Below are 18539 nucleotides of genomic sequence, written 5' to 3'. Positions count from 1 at the left end.
CCACAAAGAGAAATGGGGTATTAGGCTGGGGTCAGAATTCACGGCAGGGGGCCCCTTTGAACCCTAAAAAAAATTTCATGCCCCCCCCCCAAATTTCTCCCTAGCCTTAGTAGGAAATTTAACCATGTTTGTTTGTTTGTTTGTTTGTTTGTTTGTTTGTTTGTTTGTTTGTAAGATGTCTAAAAAATGGATGGCTTTCGATAAAATTTTATGGAAAGCTTACAAATGAGATTAAGGATCAATTGATTAGAGGCTTTGGTAGAGATCCAATTCCAGATTTGGGTTTCTGTTAAACCATAGCATTAGGGTTAGTAGCATCAACCATCGAGCTCCAAAACTAGAGTGCTCCCTTCTTTTTTTCCTTGTTTTATGTTTTGGTTTGTTATGTATGATTTGCACTGCTCGTGTTGGCGGAGGGATGAGCCCTACTGAGTGTCCTCTCGTATGTATGTATGTATGTATGTATGTATGTATGTATGTATGTATGTATGTATGTATGTATGTATGTATGTATGTATGTATGTATGTTTGTGTGTGTGTATGTATGTATGTATGTATGTATGTATGTATGTATGTGTGTGCGTGCGTGTATGCGTGCGTGCAATGCATGTATGTATGTATGTATATATATATGTATGTATGTAGGTATGTATGTATGTATGTATGTACTATGTATGTACTATGTATGTATGTATGTATGTATGTATGTATGTATGTATGTATGTATGCATGTATGCATGTATGTATGTATGTATGTATGTATGTATGTATGTATGTATGTACTATGTATGTATGTATGTATGTATGTATGTATATGTATATGTATCCATCTATCTATCTGTGTATGGGGTGTGGTGGGGGTGTCTAATTTTGTCTAATTTATCCATCTATATATCTATCTAAAGTTTCTATTTGTCTATTTACACATTTATTCATCGTTGCTAAACATCGATGCCTTTCAGTGGCGTGAAATTAGATTGTTCGGTGTCATTCAGAACATTTACTAGTATTTACTGCACTTCATTCGACAGGAATTACTTATAACCGTCGAAAATACCCCCACTTCAGTCCTGTTGGTCGTGCGAGCTCTTTACAACTCGAATAGAGAGAAGAAGAAAAAAGAGTAAGCGCAAACCGTAATATTTGCCATTTCATATACACTGTTAGAACACGTGAGGCCACCTGATAAGAACAGAAGATTTAAGAAACATACATGTATTAAAGTAGTCATGATATAAATTATATTTTTTGAAAACCAATAAATGTCAAACTTTAAAGTTCGTCTTGTCAATTTTTTTGAGACATGACTTGTCCACTGCCATTTTTCTTGTCTTTCAAATAAAAAAATCGCATTTGTTGGAAAAGCTTTCCCTCTGTATTACCTCAGACCACTTATTCTGGTCAAGGAAGTGATAACCGACAAAAACGTATTGTGTATGTGTGAATTACTATAATACTACCGGATCAGGTGTCTGTGTATTATTAGCATAGAATGCCTTTTATTCTTTTGTTTCCGTAACAATGGTTTTATTGTCATCGAACTGTAACATCCGGCCAAACGCAGGTTAATTTTGAATACAAGAGTCTTGGCTTATCTAACATCGTTTTTGTTTTGTTTACCCCTGAGCTTATTAACTTTACAGCTGTCACGTGATATATTCCCATCTTCAAAAAATATCACAAATGACGGTCGACTTCAAGCATAGACAACTTCAGATCGAAAATTTATGACCCACCTCTTTGTCGTCGACAGAACATCTTGGTACGAGAGTCTATATATCGGCTCTTTTCTATAGTGGTCTGAGATATCGGAGAGTAGATATCGCCGTGTCATTATAATATTCTAGGCGTCCAAGAAATTATTGGTGACTTTTAATTTCACGATCTTCTATAGCTTGAAATTGTATGAACATTTTGGCAAGGATTTAAGCCTAAAGTTTGATATTAATTTACATAAACAAATGAAACTGACGTGCAAATTTATCAGAATTATAACAAACTATCTAATTATTACGACCGTGTATTTTAACTTTATTATAAGTTTTCAATGTTTGGTGGTCTGAGGTTCACGTACATGCAATACTATTACTAACGCTAACTGCATATGTACATCGATTTTTGTTCACTTAGCTACAATAATTGTGACTTTGTTTTTGTTTGCAATACTTTCTATCTCTTCATTTAATTTTGTTGTTTTTTCTTTTTACTTTCATTTATTTACTATCGAGGTTTGCGAACAAATATCGACATCTAGCAGAAAATCGCTACACTCATTGTACTTAAGATTTCACTGATCAGTATCAATAAACGTAAATCGCCTGAGACGATATTTGTCCTGTTTGCAATCAGAGTACGTGAGCAAAGGGAACAGAATGTCACATGATAATCGAGTCCCGGCATACTCGGGCTAAATACAGATATAAACTTACTAGTACAAGTTGTAAAGTACAGCATGACTGTACGCCTACACTACAGCTTCGATATGCTGGTCGTTTATCGTACGAGTTTTTATATATATTTAGAAAATGACAATAGTATTACGATAAATCCACGTATCATGACGCCGGAATGTGCTGACAAACACATTAAGATAAGAAGTGAACATTTCCGAAATTAAATGGATACAATCAATACAACGATGACTGTTCTACAACCGATATTATTTTTTCGCGGGTCACGCGCGAAGTCTCCATATATGGAAAATAGCACACACCTCCAAAGAAAACCGTCCAATAAGAGGACATCGATAGTTACTACGGACGACAGACTGGGAGCTGTTCTCAAACACAGAGCTACGCATGTCAACCTGATGGCGGATCACCCCTTAGACGCATAAGACACTACACTACACATGAAAATAGTTCAAAATATATGTGCAAAATAAAAAATCATTCTTGCATTATAGGGACGTCTTAACTCAAAAATACGTCATTTCTTATCAGCTTGGATTTCTTTGAGCCTTCTAGTCATGTAATTTTACTTCAAGTGTAATATAGTAACTATCAACGCGGATTGATAATTTACGTTTCCAAGTTAGTTTTGTCCCTAGATACAGTATGAACGTTCATGTACACACACAAGGAACTCACTTAGCGACACGAACTCAACGCGGTCGGACCTGAGACTGCCTGCTCCTTGGAATTTACGTGGAATTACCCTTAGAAACAGAGAAGATGTTTAAAAATACGTTCCAATCGGGATTTTTATCAATTCTGTATAGTATTGGTAGCAAACCGCTACAAATTTGGGATAAAAAGGTGAGCGTATTTTCTCGTTTCTGTCCAGTTTTGTGTCATGTGTAAGCCTTCAGCACGTCGCCGTGGTAATACTGGGTAGTCATGATATTGTTGTCCGGTCTAGCATCACATCTGAGCTGTTATTATAGACAAATTCAGTCTTAGGGACGTTTCATCTGCGTTTTTTGGTGAACTACATATTCTTCAATCAACCACTTTTAGAAATATATATATTTCTCTTTGATTTTCGTGTTGATACCGCATTCACTTATGCATCTGTATGGGTTACTAGGTGACCCGCGTGAACTAGCTCTAACCAGGAACCACCAAATCTGCTTGACGACAACATTTGAAACTTTAGTATACAGTCGCAAGTCAACTCATCTTAGCATTTGTGAATACTATTGTCACTTTTACAATGTCAATATGTTCCCTAAATGTATAGATATGGTTTGTTAATGGTTATAGACAATGTTTTCAAACATAAATATAACGAACTGTTGTGTTTACGTACAATCAAACACATGGATTGCTCGCGGTGTTTTGAGGCCCCTGCCCTGGTTATCGGCGCGCCTACCAACAACAACGCTAGCTTCAGTGTCAAGTTTTAAAAGTGTATTACATTAACCAACAAAACTAATGATTTAAGCAAAATAACCACAGTGTTTATCGTCACAACGGACGTGAATTTGAATCTTTACGCATAGTTTGGTTACCGTGAAGTACAGTGTTGTTTAGTAAGTCGGAGTCACCGCCATTTTGTTGTCATGCTTTTACCCACTCCAATGAAGCATGTCCCTAACCATCACACTTTCATCTCTTGCAGGTTCGTAATGGACACATAAAAAGGATAACAGATAACGATATTCAGTCACTGGTACTTGAAATAGTCGGTACAAATGTTAGGTAAGTACATTTAATCACTTCAATTATCTAAAACTTTAGGGTACAATTAGATGATACGCCGAGGCCCACTGAGGGTGTTTCCAGGTGAAGACTTATTTGCAAGCAGTCACGTGAACAGATAGGCATAGGTAATCAGCTGCCATATGTTTTGCTCGGGCTGATGCCTACTTTCCAAATATCATTTTGATGAGTTAGTGTATATTACCTCGTTCATGGTACTAGTGACATGAAAGTGGTCGACCAGCTTCACCATGTCCTAGAGGTCCCGTCATAGATTTGCATACACTCACAGTTATGTTACTGGGTCAGATGTTGAAATGAAACTAAGGTCAAAAGGTGACCACATGGTCTTGCTAATTCAATGAACATGTAGTAACTTGCAAAGTATATATTTTTGAAACTAATTGTTCTGTACCTTCCTCTCTCTGTCACAGCACAACATTTATCACATGTCCTGCAGACGCCAAGAAAACACTTGGTATCAAACTTCCTTTTCTTGTAATGATCATTAAGAATTTGAAGAAATATTTCACATTTGAAGTTCAAGTCCTAGATGACAAGAATGTGAGGAGACGATTCAGGGCTAGTAACTACCAGAGTACTACTCGTGTCAAACCATTTATCTGTACCATGCCAATGAGATTGGATGACGGCTGGAATCAAATTCAGGTGAGTTGAATGTTTCACATACTTCAACAACTGTAGAGTGTCAATATTACAATGTATGATAATAGAACCATAGACAGTGAATGAGAACAGTATTTCCTCTCCACTCTCTATGATAGAACTATGTAGAGCTTCACACTTGAGATCATGCATAGAGACTGTTATTGTAATGTTTCCAAATAATGTGTGAATGGTTTCATTAGGTAGGTAGGTCAAGAAATGAATGAATGTAACATCAAAGTTTCATGTTCTAATCCACTATTACAGTAATATGGATTCAGTTATTTAACAATTGCTTCCTTCTTCTTTTTTCAGTTCAACTTGTCAGATTTCACAAGACGTGCTTATGGTACAAACTACATTGAAACACTCAGAGTTCAGGTAAGAATCTCATACTTTTACCTTATCATATATCTGTTGGTTATTTGCTCTCAATAAATCTGTTTGGCAAAAGAGTTTACATTGCCTAGAGATGCATCATTTACTTCTAATCTAGCAATGCCATTCAACACCCAGACTTATCAGATACCTCTGTATGACATCACTTGGAAAGTGTACACTCATCATATAAAGTATAGTATCAATATGTGTATGTTGTGTGTGAAAGGTGAATACATTCAATCTCTATAGTTTTTCAGAGAATGATTTGGCACGAATGCTTTTATTAATTTTGTCATTTCTTGTTTGTTACAGATCCATGCCAACTGCCGCATTCGCCGTGTATACTTCTCAGACAGACTCTATTCAGAAGAGGAACTACCCGCAGAATTTAAACTCTACTTGCCTGTTCAAAAGGGTGGAAAATAAATAATTTCATGTACAGACTATTCCACACAATCAGTGATATGCCAATAGTAGACCATCTACTGTGGACAGTGGTATCATTTGGACTTGGTTATGACAGTTTATATTGTTATTTCACAAACAGAAACATTCTCTAACAGTGCTACTGTACTGAAACAAATACCTTTATATGCCAATGGAGAAACTTGTTTGTTGAATAAATCACCAGAGATGACATAATATACAGCCATGGTCTTGGATAATTGTAGTAGTGTTCTAGTACTGGCAAACAAGGGGAACATGGGCAACAATGCTGGTCAACAACAGACACATATCTAGGGTTGAACAACTCTGGAGAGGATATCAGTCATTACAAATTATTGTTGTCTGTGTTGATATTGCATCCGTATATGTGCTGTTGGGTTAAATAACATGACTTTACAAAATGGTATATCTACAGAAATATTCCACCATTTACCCAACTAGCATTTATCAATTCAAGTTGTTGCAATATTATGGAGAAAGTTATTGTTTATATTTTTGCTTAGCATTCAAACTCATGTAAAATACACCATTGAATCCAAAGCTTTAGGGGTATTCAGTGGGGCTTTTATTTTTTGCTTCTGAAAATTTTACTACTGTCAGCCATTTCATACCTTTTGTAAATATTTTTGTCAGTGGTAGTCTATTGTTTCTTGTTCAAAATGTTTATATAATGTTCAAGGAACTTAAAGTATTTCATTTTACCAAAATGACCAAGCAGATTAAGACAAGAGAAAATTAGACTAGGTTTTAAACAAATTACATATAAAGTTAGACCAGAACAATTGCAATTTGTTAATTTAATAAAACGTTTACGTCATTTTCCCTAATTTTTTGGGTGTTATTTGTCACTTTGGGAGTGCCGTGTGTGTGGATTGATGTAAAATCTCTTCTAATGGTAACACATCTGAGTTTACACAGCTTACTGTGAATACATGTTGGTAGAGCATTGTCAATGATGTTCCCATGGTGTACTGGAAAATAATATAGACAGGCAATATAGACCTCATTCCAGTTTCAAGATGCTTAGCCAGAGACTTGCCTAAGTTGTAACTTACTATTTTAAGCTGTCTACACCAAGCCATGTCTTTTCCCTTGGAAGCATGAATATCAATTCTAAATTTGAAATTGCAACTTAACAGCTGTGCAAAATCTAAGTGGGTATTCAGGCTACCCTGCTAATGTAAGTCATGTGGTATGCAATTACATCATAAATTCTTATTAAAACACTGAAATTTAGTAATGTTGTTGGTGGTAATTTCAAATTTAGAATTGACTTCTATACTTCGAAGGGCAAAAGCCTTGGTCCAATGTAGAGAACTCTTGTGACAGTAACACCAAGACAGTCACTGGGCTGAAAGATGTACTACATGCCTTCCATACAAAGTAACACCAAGACAGTCTCTGGGCTACAAGATGCCCTACATGCCTTCCATACAATGCCATGTATTCTGTCTCAGACCACTAAAAGGCTATTCTGCACATAATATAGGCTGTGCACATTCTACTTGGGGGGTTGTCACCTAATCAAACCCTGGATTTACATATCTTTCCATCATATAACTTTGAACATGTTCTTTCAAATGCATAGATACAGAATAACCCCAATTCCAACAACAACATCCACCTAGACAATGTATCTTGGCAAATACATGGTGGGTTATACTTTGAAGGAATATTATAACTTAATTTGACTTAATTCTGCCATAAATACACCATAGTAGTTATGTTTACATCCTACCGTAGTCTCTACTCGCCTACAGCAGTCACAATGGAGAAGTCATAATTTGCATACTAGCATACAGGCCACACAAACACTTCACTTTTCATGTGCATGTGCACGTTTACAGAAATTCTTAATAAATGATTTTGTCAGCATATGTCTTCCAAAGGTTCCCATATTATAAAACTGACAAACTAATCTCAGGAGAAAATTATTTTATATAAGAAACACAACAATGCTTCTCATTCTGAAATACACTTACAGGGGTTGTAAACCTTTATTTGTCGAATCGTGTCGTGTTACAGTATTTATTTTCTTACAAAGTACTAGCTAACTACCATTTTACGATTACTAGAGTACTGTTATGGATTACAGTTCTAGATAGTATATTGTGATAATTCATGCATATACATATCAACGTGAAATGTAAATAGTGCAAGAATAACTAAGTATCGTTACTTTAGTATTTGTATTTTTCAAGGCTAACAGACTGTCTGAGTAGTAAATGTGATGTCATCAAAGAGTTTTTCCCCATGTAATAATCCCAAGCAGGAAAACCTCAACATGACATTTACCGTCAAGCAAGAGGTCTCTCTCACCATACCAAAACAAGGTCAGGCCTTAGCATCACCATAGTTACGTACGTATTCTTAGACACTGTCTTAATATGAAACGATTGGAGTACAAGTACACTATTGTTAAAACGTTAATAACAATTTGAATCTTTGGGAATGATTATAACAATGACCCATATACATGTAACTAAAAACACAGATAAGATGAGCTGATATATAAAAATAGTTGCATGATATTTACGTGTATATACATTTTGGCAAACGTCCAGAGCTATAACTGATGCGTCAAAAGGAATGACTCACGTGGAGTCTTAAATGTCTCGCATCAACACCCATATCCAAAAACACATACCAAATGAGCACCGGTGTGGCTATAAATAGTCCATCCTATACTTGTATCAGTTGTATTGTTAGACTGTCAAAAAAGCGAGCTATAGGGAAGTCGGTAATAAACCGTGTATATGTTCTGGCCTTGTATTCAAGGCTATGGGTTACATGTAATTGATTACGTGGTGCATTATCAATCGCAGGAAGAAGCATTGCAGCACATTTTACACTTAAAACATATGTGCTGTACAGAATTGTTGCATATTGAAAATAGATGTAGTGTCCAAACTTATCAAATCTCGGTACCCGCTTAGGAAGCCTTCAGTATTTACAGGGGGGGCGGAGGAAATCGCACATGGTCTGTTAAGTAAAACATGACCCTCCCCCATTCCCCATTTGTAAAAAGTGACCCTCCCCTTTGTCCCATTTTGTAAAACATGACCCTCCCCATGACAACTGCATATACTGAACGTTAATCAATATTTCCATTATATGTATACATACAAATTAAATGATTTTCACTCTGTATTAGAAAGCAATATTTGTACATATAAAGTGACAAACAGTAAAAGACTGGCTAGTTACCTTTCTCTTATAATCATACACAATCTAGTTAGTATCTAAAACGTGCTTTCTATGTTGTGCATACTCTGTCTGATCTGGTCACTTGTAAAAGTTCCCTGATATCATTGTCATCGTCATCACCTTCACCTTCAGTATTGCCATTATCAGTGTCACTCTAATTTGACTCACTGGTACTACGTGAGTCAGTACATGTATCACTGTCCGTGTTCTCTATGACATTCACAACTAAATAATAATAATTATTATCATCGTCGTCATCATCATCATCATCATCATCATCATCATCATCATCATCATCATCATCACTGCTACCATCACCATCATATTTTAACAACAACATTCACGGACAGTGTGAGTGATAAGGTGAGATGGCACACTCAACAAAATGCATCGTTTTATAAAACAATTTTCGTACAATAAATGAATTTTTATTTTTGTATTTTGGCATGTAAATTACCCGTAAAAATAAATGTTGAGTGCTCATCTCACTTTTACATCTCAAAATACACAAAACAAATTGACAATAATTGAATCTTCAATTTGGTCACAAAACTACGGATTGTAAAATGTGACCCTCCCCAAACATTGTAATGCAAAATATGACCCTCCCCCCCAAGAACAGGTTGTAAAATGTGACCCCCCCCCCTTGTAAATACTGAAGGCTCCCTTACAAAGACATAGGTCGGGACAATCGCTTAGGTATGAATGAACTCAAGCATTGTCATGACCGGCGTAGTGAACACCATATTATGCACGTGTAAACAAACCAAAGCAGTAAACATCGAAAAACCTTGTTCGAAAAAGAAATAGTCGTACTATAAACAACAGGATTCAATTCAACAACTTTACATTTACATGTTCTTTGTGTGTTACATGTATTGACAATGAGATTGTAGTACACGTACCTATGACCTAATCTCAGATAATTAAAATGTTAAATGATATTGTTCATGTACTGCAAAGTGTTAGAATCATAAAGAAAATAGTACCAATGGGAGATAATTAACATATAAACCGATATTAACCGTGCACTGTGTTGAATATTAATATTGACATTTTAGATGGCCAAGGAAAATTACTTTGACAAGCTTACTCCATTCTGATATATATATATATATATATATATATATATATATATATATATGAGTCAGAGTGTCTGATGATCGCAATATGCGTGAAACTCCGAGTTACACCCAAGAAAGAGTTCCAGTACTACCAAAACTATTACGCTCTGCCACTGCGGTATAGAGCACTGTCTTAGCAGATTGATATATATATATATATATATATATATATATATATATATATATATATATATATATATATATATATATATATATATATATATATATATATATATATATATATATATCGTCATAGAAATAAAACATTGTTGTGTAACACCTGACCCCATCGCACACCGCCATAATTAACACCTTTGTACAAACAAAAGCACCACTCAACACCCTAGGTAAAACCCGCCTTACACCACACGATTTATACGAGGTATATTCAGTACATCAGCATCTCCTGACGAGTGATTTACTCACGAAACAGGCTTGTAGAGACGAAAAACTCTACTTGATTTTCTTCTACCCTAAACATATACTCCGAGCACTGTGCTACGGATAAATCTTACCACTGACTTCCTACATATATATATTGTCTGATGAACGCATTGAGCGTGAAACTCGGAGTTACAACCAAGCACCTCAAGTTCCAACCAACCTACTTTGATTATATATATATATATATATATATATATATATATATATATATATATATATATATATATATATATATATATATATATATATATATATATATATATATATATATATATATATATATATATACCAGCTACTGAAATGATAGTTCGGACACGTGGTGGCTGCGAATGTACCGACATGTAGAGTGTGGTTAGGACTACGCTTGTAACTTTTTAAAGTTATTTTTAATAAGAGGTGCAAAGTTAATGACAGTGTCAAATTTTGTGTCAGTGGGCTACGGAGTCCAACTTTCTTAAATTATTATTCACATAAATGGAATTAAGAAAAACACATATGACGTGTGGCCTCAAACTTATAGTATACAATAATACATACTCGATATTTTTTATTTGGCAGGTTTGCGAAGTTGATAACTTAATCCTTTTAGTGGGTTTAAAATTTCGAAGAAAGGTATTCAGAAACCAAGAACGGAAGCCCAACCTAATGTACTAAAATAACTACTGAGTTCAACGAATCTTTCAGCACTTCCCGCCTCAGTGTACTGATCATTTGCTAAAATACACACCGTATACCGTCGTCACAACAGTCGCTTATACAGGTGTGATTTACGTTGGCTTCTATTGTTCGCAGACGTAGAATGACAACATGATATATACCGAGGAAGAGATCATATCACGCTGTTTCTATAGGGGTTTGTTTACTATTGTTGACAATCCCCCATACAAATCCAGCAACTGATGGCGCTATGACGTCACTCCACGCCGATCGGTACCTACCTTGCTAATTGGTTGATTATTTTCTAATAAAGGGGGTATTGAAATCCATGAGTTGTGTTGACTGAGAGTGAGCCTTGGTTTTGTTTCTAGTGATCAATGCGATAACAATGGAACTACCGGTATCGTGTCTTAGCTAATTATAGTCAGGGTCAATTTGGGGGTCATCTTTACAATTGACATTACAGCGGAAACCACCGTTGGCTACGTAGCGGGAACTGAATGTTGTGTTGAAATATTCATTACTAGTAACACTGCCTCCGTACACAAAAATATGATAAAAGGAGTAAATGTACCCAAGGTGTGGTATATTATATTTTTATTATTGATTCTAAATATCACATGACATGAATAGTTTTTTTTATCTGGATATGGAACAGGGAATTGTTTACATTTAGTTGCCATAGACAACGTGTACATGTATTCACTCTTGGGTGTTCCTACGAGTATCTATTAAACTTAGAGAATACGATAGTTTAAGAAATCCATACATGTCAGTGTCTAAACATCCATTCCCATCCATTTTCACCGCCTTGGGTAGTATCGGGTTAACCTATGTCACTCTGGTTCATCGTATTGTTACATTCGCTGTAGACTGTCTCGTCATATTTACGTGTAGGTGTTGAGGAAATGAAGTTTTGTTTCGCATTATGTCACGAGGTCAACACACGTTTGTGGTCATAGTATAGTATTTCGATTGATAATACTCCCAGATAATCCTATGTTTTCCTGTGTTGTCATGTATGTGTGCAACAGGTGGTATTTGTACATTCCTATCCAATGAACACAAATACTAATGAAAAAAAGTTCCGACATCTTTTACTCGACAATATGCATTACTAATCAACGAAAGAGGAGTTTGAATTCCTTCGTTTTTTCAGAGTCTTGCTGTTTCACGTTCTCGTTTAATTGTGTTGATTAAAATAATCATTAAAACAGTGACAGTGGAATTAAAAGTTAGCCACACCTTAACAGCAATACAATTTGATATTAAGTATAATACATATTATACACACAATTCAGTTGAGTAGGATTTCATAGGTTTCGTTTTTAAAATGTGTCTAGACAATTTATCATGTAAATATATTGTAATCGGTTCTTGGCGGTAAATATCATTTTAAACAATCACTCTTCTAAGCGGTTAGACCGACAGGTGTTATTGGCTTCACTCTCGCTGTCTGCCAGTGGAAGTAAGTCTTCATACGGTTCAAGGTCTAGTTGACTGTCCCGAACCTGAAAATATGACAACAATCACCGTAAATGCGAATTCCTTTCTACAACAGAATAGCTAAATTTGGTCACATATTTTCATAACATTTATATTAAATAGTCTACTCTTGTACAAACTATATTATTTCTTATAATAATTGAAAAACCAGGAGCTGACGGAATAATGGAATATCCATGTACGTCATGGTAAATTTAATTTAAGTGTGCGATAGTGACATAATCGTTTTGTTATTAACATAAATTTAAGTGTGCGATAGTGACACAATCCCTTTGTTAACATAAAATGTCCAAATGTAGAAGTGGGTAGAATTATGATAATTATAGCAACGTACAATGAACTGATGAAATCGATTTGCCATCGTTTTGCTAAAAGCACTCTTTTATGCCATGTTGTTGATACAACAGACATTGAACAGGGTCGTCTTCTTTTGTGGAGTATTGTTATTAGACCTTGACATACTTCTTATAAATAATGCCCATAACGTATACACGTTGTAAATTATGAGACACTCTCACCTCAATGAGTCGACACAAAGTACACATTGTGTGACGTGTCGCTATATACGTTAAACTCATACCACTGGTGGTCTGAGGTTAAACCTCGTTAGATCCTTACCGGGCCCATCTCGGTATATACGTTAAACTCACACCACTGGTGGTCTGAGGTTAAACCTCGTTAGATCCTTACCGGGCCCATCTCGCTATATACGTTAAACTCATACCACTGGTGGTCTGAGGTTAAACCTCATTAGATCCTTACCGGGCCCATCTCGCTATATACGTTAAACTCATACCACTGGTGGTCTGAGGTTAAACCTCGTTAGATCCTTACCGGGCCCATCTCGCTATATACGTTAAACTCAAACCACTGGTGGTCTGAGGTTAAACCTCATTAGATCCTTACCGGGCCCATCTCGCTATATACGTTAAACTCATACCACTGGTGGTCTGAGGTTAAACCTCGTTAGATCCTTACCGGGCCCATCTCGCTATATACGTTAAACTCAAACCACTGGTGGTCTGAGGTTAAACCTCATTAGATCCTTACCGGGCCCATCTCGCTATATACGTTAAACTCATACCACTGGTGGTCTGAGGTTAAACCTCATTAGATCCTTACCGGGCCCATCTCGCTATATACGTTAAACTCATACCACTGGTGGTCTGAGGTTAAACCTCATTAGATCCTTACCGGGCCCATCTCGCTATATACGTTAAACTCATACCACTGGTGGTCTGAGGTTAAACCTCATTAGATCCTTACCGTGCCCATCTTGACACTATGCCCTCTCAAGCTACAATAAACCATTAACACCAGAGTGTTTACAGGTCATGTATAAAGGACCTATGGATAGACAATATATGGATATGATTCCCCGTCACATGACGTCATGTAGAGGGAAATGTCTAACTACTTTGAACGTCACCAATGACGTACGTGGTTACAAACCTTTTCAACTTCTTCAAATACCCTGATCATATTTAATCCAATAAGTTTCTCAACGTTCTCATCTGACCATCCTCTTTTCAACATTTCAGCAATTAAGTTAGGAAATTTGGATACGTCTTCTAATCCAACTGGGAGACTGAGAGAGACAGAGATAGAGAGAGACAGAGATAGAGAGAGGGAGAGAGAGAGAGAGAGAGAGAGAGAGAGAGAGAGAGATAGGAGAGATAGAGATAGATAGAGAGAGAGAGAGATAAATATAGATAGACAGAGAGAGAGATAGAGAGAGAGATAGGAGAGATAGAGATAGACAGAGAGAGATAAATAGAGATAGACAGAGAGAGAGAGAGATAGAGAAAGACAGAGAGAAAGAGAGAGATAGGAGAAATAGAGATAGATAGAGAGAGATAGAGATAGAGAGAGATAGGAGAGATAGAGAGAGATATAGGAGAAATAGAGATAGATAGATAGATAGAGAGAGAGAGATAGATAGATAGATAGACAGATAGAGATAGATAGATAGAGATAGAGAGAGATATATATAGATAGAGAGAGAGATAGAGAGAGATAGAGAGAGAGAGAGATAGAGATAGATAGATAGAGATAGAGATAGAGAGAGGGGGATAGAGAGAGAGAGATAGAGAGAGAGAGGTAGAGAGATAGAGAGAGAGATAGAGAGAGAGATAGATAGAGAGAGAGAGAGAGAGAGAGAGAGAGAGAGAAAGAGAGAGAGAGAGAGAGATGTCATTTGTAATTCGAATTCAGCAATCCACATCGACAACGTTAACTGACGATTTTACTCTTTCACCAGATTTTTCAGATTTCTTTTGATGTATACCCTACTGCACTTCGATACGTTATGGTACCCGTGGTGCACGTGATTCTTACTGTGATCTGACATAACTCACGCAATCTGTAAATTCTGATGGCAGGTCATGTGTTGTGTGTAATATTCGATAAAGCACTTTTATTTTTATAACTCTGTTATTGAATATTGCGACATATGATCTGCCATAATTGTTAGTAGATATTGTTTTGAAATAAGGAAAGTACGCAAAGGTTGTTAAATGTAAACTTACTTCCCCTTAGTGTAAATATATAAGAAACTACAAGTCTACAATAAGAATGCCATGCAATAGGTTAATTAAGAAACTCACTTGCTAGTACCATCATAATCAGAACCAATACCCACGTGATCATAACCAGCCTTTTCAGCGATGTACTCTATATGGTCTTTATAATTGGATAAGAAAAATAACTTTAAAGATAAACAGGTTATTTCTCCTTTTGGTTTACTTCGTCTGTTGTGTTGGCTGTCTGCAGTACAGCTTATCTACCTGTTACTACAACAGACTTCAATATTCTCCACACGTTGTAGTCTAGAGCTGTAGTTTGCCAACGTCGTAAACTACAGGCCTCTTTACGGCAACGTCCAAAATGTACCAACGTCGTAAACCCCAGGCCTCTTTACGGCAACGTCCAAAATGTACCAACGTCGTAAACTACAGGCCTCTTTACGGCAACGTCCAAAATGTACCAACGTTGTAAACCACAGGCCTCTTTACGGCAACGTCCAAAATGTACCAACGTCGTAAACCCCAGGCCTCTCTACGGCAACGTCCAAAACGTACCAACGTCGTAAACCCCAGGCCTCTCTACGGCAACGTCCAAAACGTATCAACGTCGTAAACCACAGGCCTCTTTACGGCAACGTCCAAAACGTACCAACGTCGTAAACCACAGGCCTCTTTACGGCAACGTCCAAAATGTACCAACGTCGTAAACTCCAGGCCTCTTTACGGCAACGTCCAAAATGTACCAACGTCGTAAACTCCAGGCCTCTTTACGGCAACGTCCAAAATGTACCAACGTCGTAAACTCCAGGCCTCTTTACGGCAACGTCCAAAATGTACCAACGTCGTAAACCCCAGGCCTCTCTACGGCAACGTCCAAAATGTACCAATGACGTAAATCCCAGGCCTCTTTACGGCAACGTCCAAAACGTACCAACGTCGTAAACCACAGGCCTCTTTACGGCAACGTCCAAAATGTACCAACGTTGTAAACCACAGGCCTCTTTACGGCAACGTCCAAAACGTACCCGTCAAGATTCAGCAGAAATCTGTGCTCTGGCTTGCGAGAATCTAGTTTGCAGTCAGTTTGTATTCTAGGTACAGTCTGTTAAATACTTAGACATAGCAATAAATGTTCATGTATCGATTAGTCTTTCCCTTTATATTTAGCTAATATAATTGGCTCAGAATAAGTGATGTTTGGCGCTCTCATCAAAACTATCTTAAGGTATTATAAGAAAAGATAATGTATAAATAAATTTATCTTACAGAACACATGGAATACATGAACACATGGAATACATGAACACATGGAATACAAAAGACTGTCTAAAGTTAGGCCTACAGCTATTACCATACATATACATATACAGGTACATCGATCGATTCTGAAGTTCCTGTTTACAAAATGGTGCTTCTATACAGAAGACGTGTGTATAAAGTTGAATCTAGTGAGACATAAGTAAGAACTGACTTCGACAACAATTAAGAAACAAAGCATGTATAATTGGCAGTTAAATTTACCTGCAACTTGAGAAACATTACACACTTCTTGTAAATTTGGTTCACAGTTGACAAATCCCGCGACAAACGTTACCATGACAATACCATCATTTTCTTTCTAAGAAAAAATCATACATGCATGTGTCTGAAATAGTCGGTTGAAGGGCACTACAACTCGAAGAATAGACTGCGCCACCTACGACCAATCTCTCGGTTTTTCACACGACTAGCTCTTCAAAAGAAAGAGACACTAAGTTGTAGATACCAGATAAACAATTTATTACCTGTCGTTGATGTCGCCACTGATACATGGATGTTGTTATTTTAGTTTAGTTTATTTTACTATGTGTTAATTAATTGGGTCTCGGTTTTGAACCGTGTACATACCGTTCTCTGCAATATATGGTCTGGCACGTTCCTATAGTGATTACAAATAGCAAAGGCATTTGAATGGCTGAATATTAGAGGAGCGGATGTGACGTCAAATGCATCTTCCATCGTCTTAAAAGATACATGTGATAAGTCGACCAACATCCCCAATCGGTTCATTTCCTTGACAACAGTCTACGTGATGAGAAAAAACTAGCATGAATGTTTGCCGTAAAGTAATGACTGTGCACTTGTGGTGTAATAAACAATATTTGTGTGTGTGCAGGTGTACGTGTGTGTGTGTGTGTGTGTGTGTGTGTGTGTGTGTGTGTGTGTGTGTGTGTGTGTATGTGTGTGTGTGTGTGTGTGTATAATTTCAAAATCAACAATAATCTTGTTTGAATTAATTAATGCAAACATGGAATAAAAGTGTCGATTCCATCGAAAAACTACACATAGATGGTTAAAATTAGAAAAAATGCAAAATACTACAGCCAGAATCAGAATAATACTTTTGGCCTGAACGACTATACATGTACACTGTCAGGTTGGGTAATTTTCACGGCACGTCTTTTTAGCCCTTTCCTGGTTTTACAATAATATAATTGTTATTATTTTAGAGTTGGGACTTAATTTTTGATCCATATATTCTCTTCTGACCTGCACCCACAAATATTTCCATTGAATAGATACAAATATTCCGATTGATTTGATGTTATACGCAGCAATGTCTTGTTATTCTTAATATCGATTTATCAAATTCTACCAGAATCTTCAAAGTAACGAAATTTATGCCGATTCACATTGGTAGCGCCATTAATAACTGATATGACAAATAGAATAACTTCTTACCTTTCCCCAGTCAGTTAAACCGTCATGTTCTGATGTGTTATCTCGCGTCATATAACTGTTATCTGCCCTACAGACAGTAAAACCAAGATAACAGCTAGTAAGGATTTGATCTCGTTGCTCGCTATTACCGCTCAAACATAGTTTGTGAACTACATAACTTATAATGTTAGAGCGTGCTAATTGGTCAAATAAAATCATACGTCACACCTTCGGACACATCAAAGTACCTTCACGAAAAAGTTATAAAGATAGGACGATCACTTACATTGTGATTCCATTAAAATTTCACTTTTGTCAGTATCAATCAGTTAGGCCGTGTCGTTTGCTCTTGAGAGGCATAAGCCGATGCGTGAGGACGCCCGACACAGCGTGTCTTACAGACTAGCAAGACTTATAATCGTTACATGTGAAAAGATAATCCTATGAAAAAAGCTTGTACTGTCTTAACATGCATGAGAAGGGGGGGGGGGGGTTAGAATGATGTCAGGTGTACTTGTCGGACACAACCAACTGTATGTTGCTTTAGGATAAATTGTATCCTACAAAAGTGTTGTACTCACCATGGAGTGTTACAATTGTGTGTAACTGTCATGTAACGAACTCCAACCTCATACATGAGTCTCAAAGTCGCAAGATTGCTGTCAATACTATGGCCACCTTCTACACCAATAAGGCTCCCTATCTTGCCATTCTTGTGTGCATTTACGATTCCTGGTATA

The 18539-nt window shown here is 36.7% G+C and overlaps 2 protein-coding genes across 2 annotated transcripts in view; one reads left to right on the top strand and one right to left on the bottom strand.

Moving 5' to 3' along the window:
- Positions 1 to 3102: 3102 nt before the first annotated feature.
- On the top strand, positions 3103 to 6457 carry LOC144437351 (cilia- and flagella-associated protein 20). Its single transcript, XM_078126276.1, has 5 exons — positions 3103 to 3257; positions 4063 to 4142; positions 4577 to 4811; positions 5124 to 5189; positions 5502 to 6457. Exons 1-5 carry the CDS (start codon positions 3174 to 3176, stop codon positions 5613 to 5615), a joined length of 579 nt encoding a protein of 192 aa, XP_077982402.1. The 5' UTR covers positions 3103 to 3173; the 3' UTR covers positions 5616 to 6457.
- A 5238-nt stretch (positions 6458 to 11695) lies between these two features.
- LOC144437633 (dipeptidase 1-like) overlaps positions 11696 to 18539 on the bottom strand; it is a 10821-nt gene continuing 3977 nt past the window's right edge. The window contains exons 4-10 of the mRNA XM_078126615.1: positions 18381 to 18531; positions 17821 to 17887; positions 16987 to 17163; positions 16621 to 16717; positions 15181 to 15256; positions 14027 to 14162; positions 11696 to 12579 (exon numbers count right to left, since the gene is read on the bottom strand). Coding sequence (XP_077982741.1) covers positions 12472 to 12579; positions 14027 to 14162; positions 15181 to 15256; positions 16621 to 16717; positions 16987 to 17163; positions 17821 to 17887; positions 18381 to 18531 — 812 coding nt within the window. The 3' untranslated portion in view covers positions 11696 to 12471. The remainder of the gene's footprint in view (positions 12580 to 14026; positions 14163 to 15180; positions 15257 to 16620; positions 16718 to 16986; positions 17164 to 17820; positions 17888 to 18380; positions 18532 to 18539) is intronic.

The sequence above is a fragment of the Glandiceps talaboti genome, chromosome 7, assembly GCF_964340395.1.
Source record: "Glandiceps talaboti chromosome 7, keGlaTala1.1, whole genome shotgun sequence".
In the NCBI taxonomy this organism is placed as follows: domain Eukaryota; kingdom Metazoa; phylum Hemichordata; class Enteropneusta; family Spengelidae; genus Glandiceps; species Glandiceps talaboti.
The sequence above is the reverse complement of the archived record's forward strand: the minus strand, read 5'-3'. Positions and strand labels throughout refer to the sequence as shown.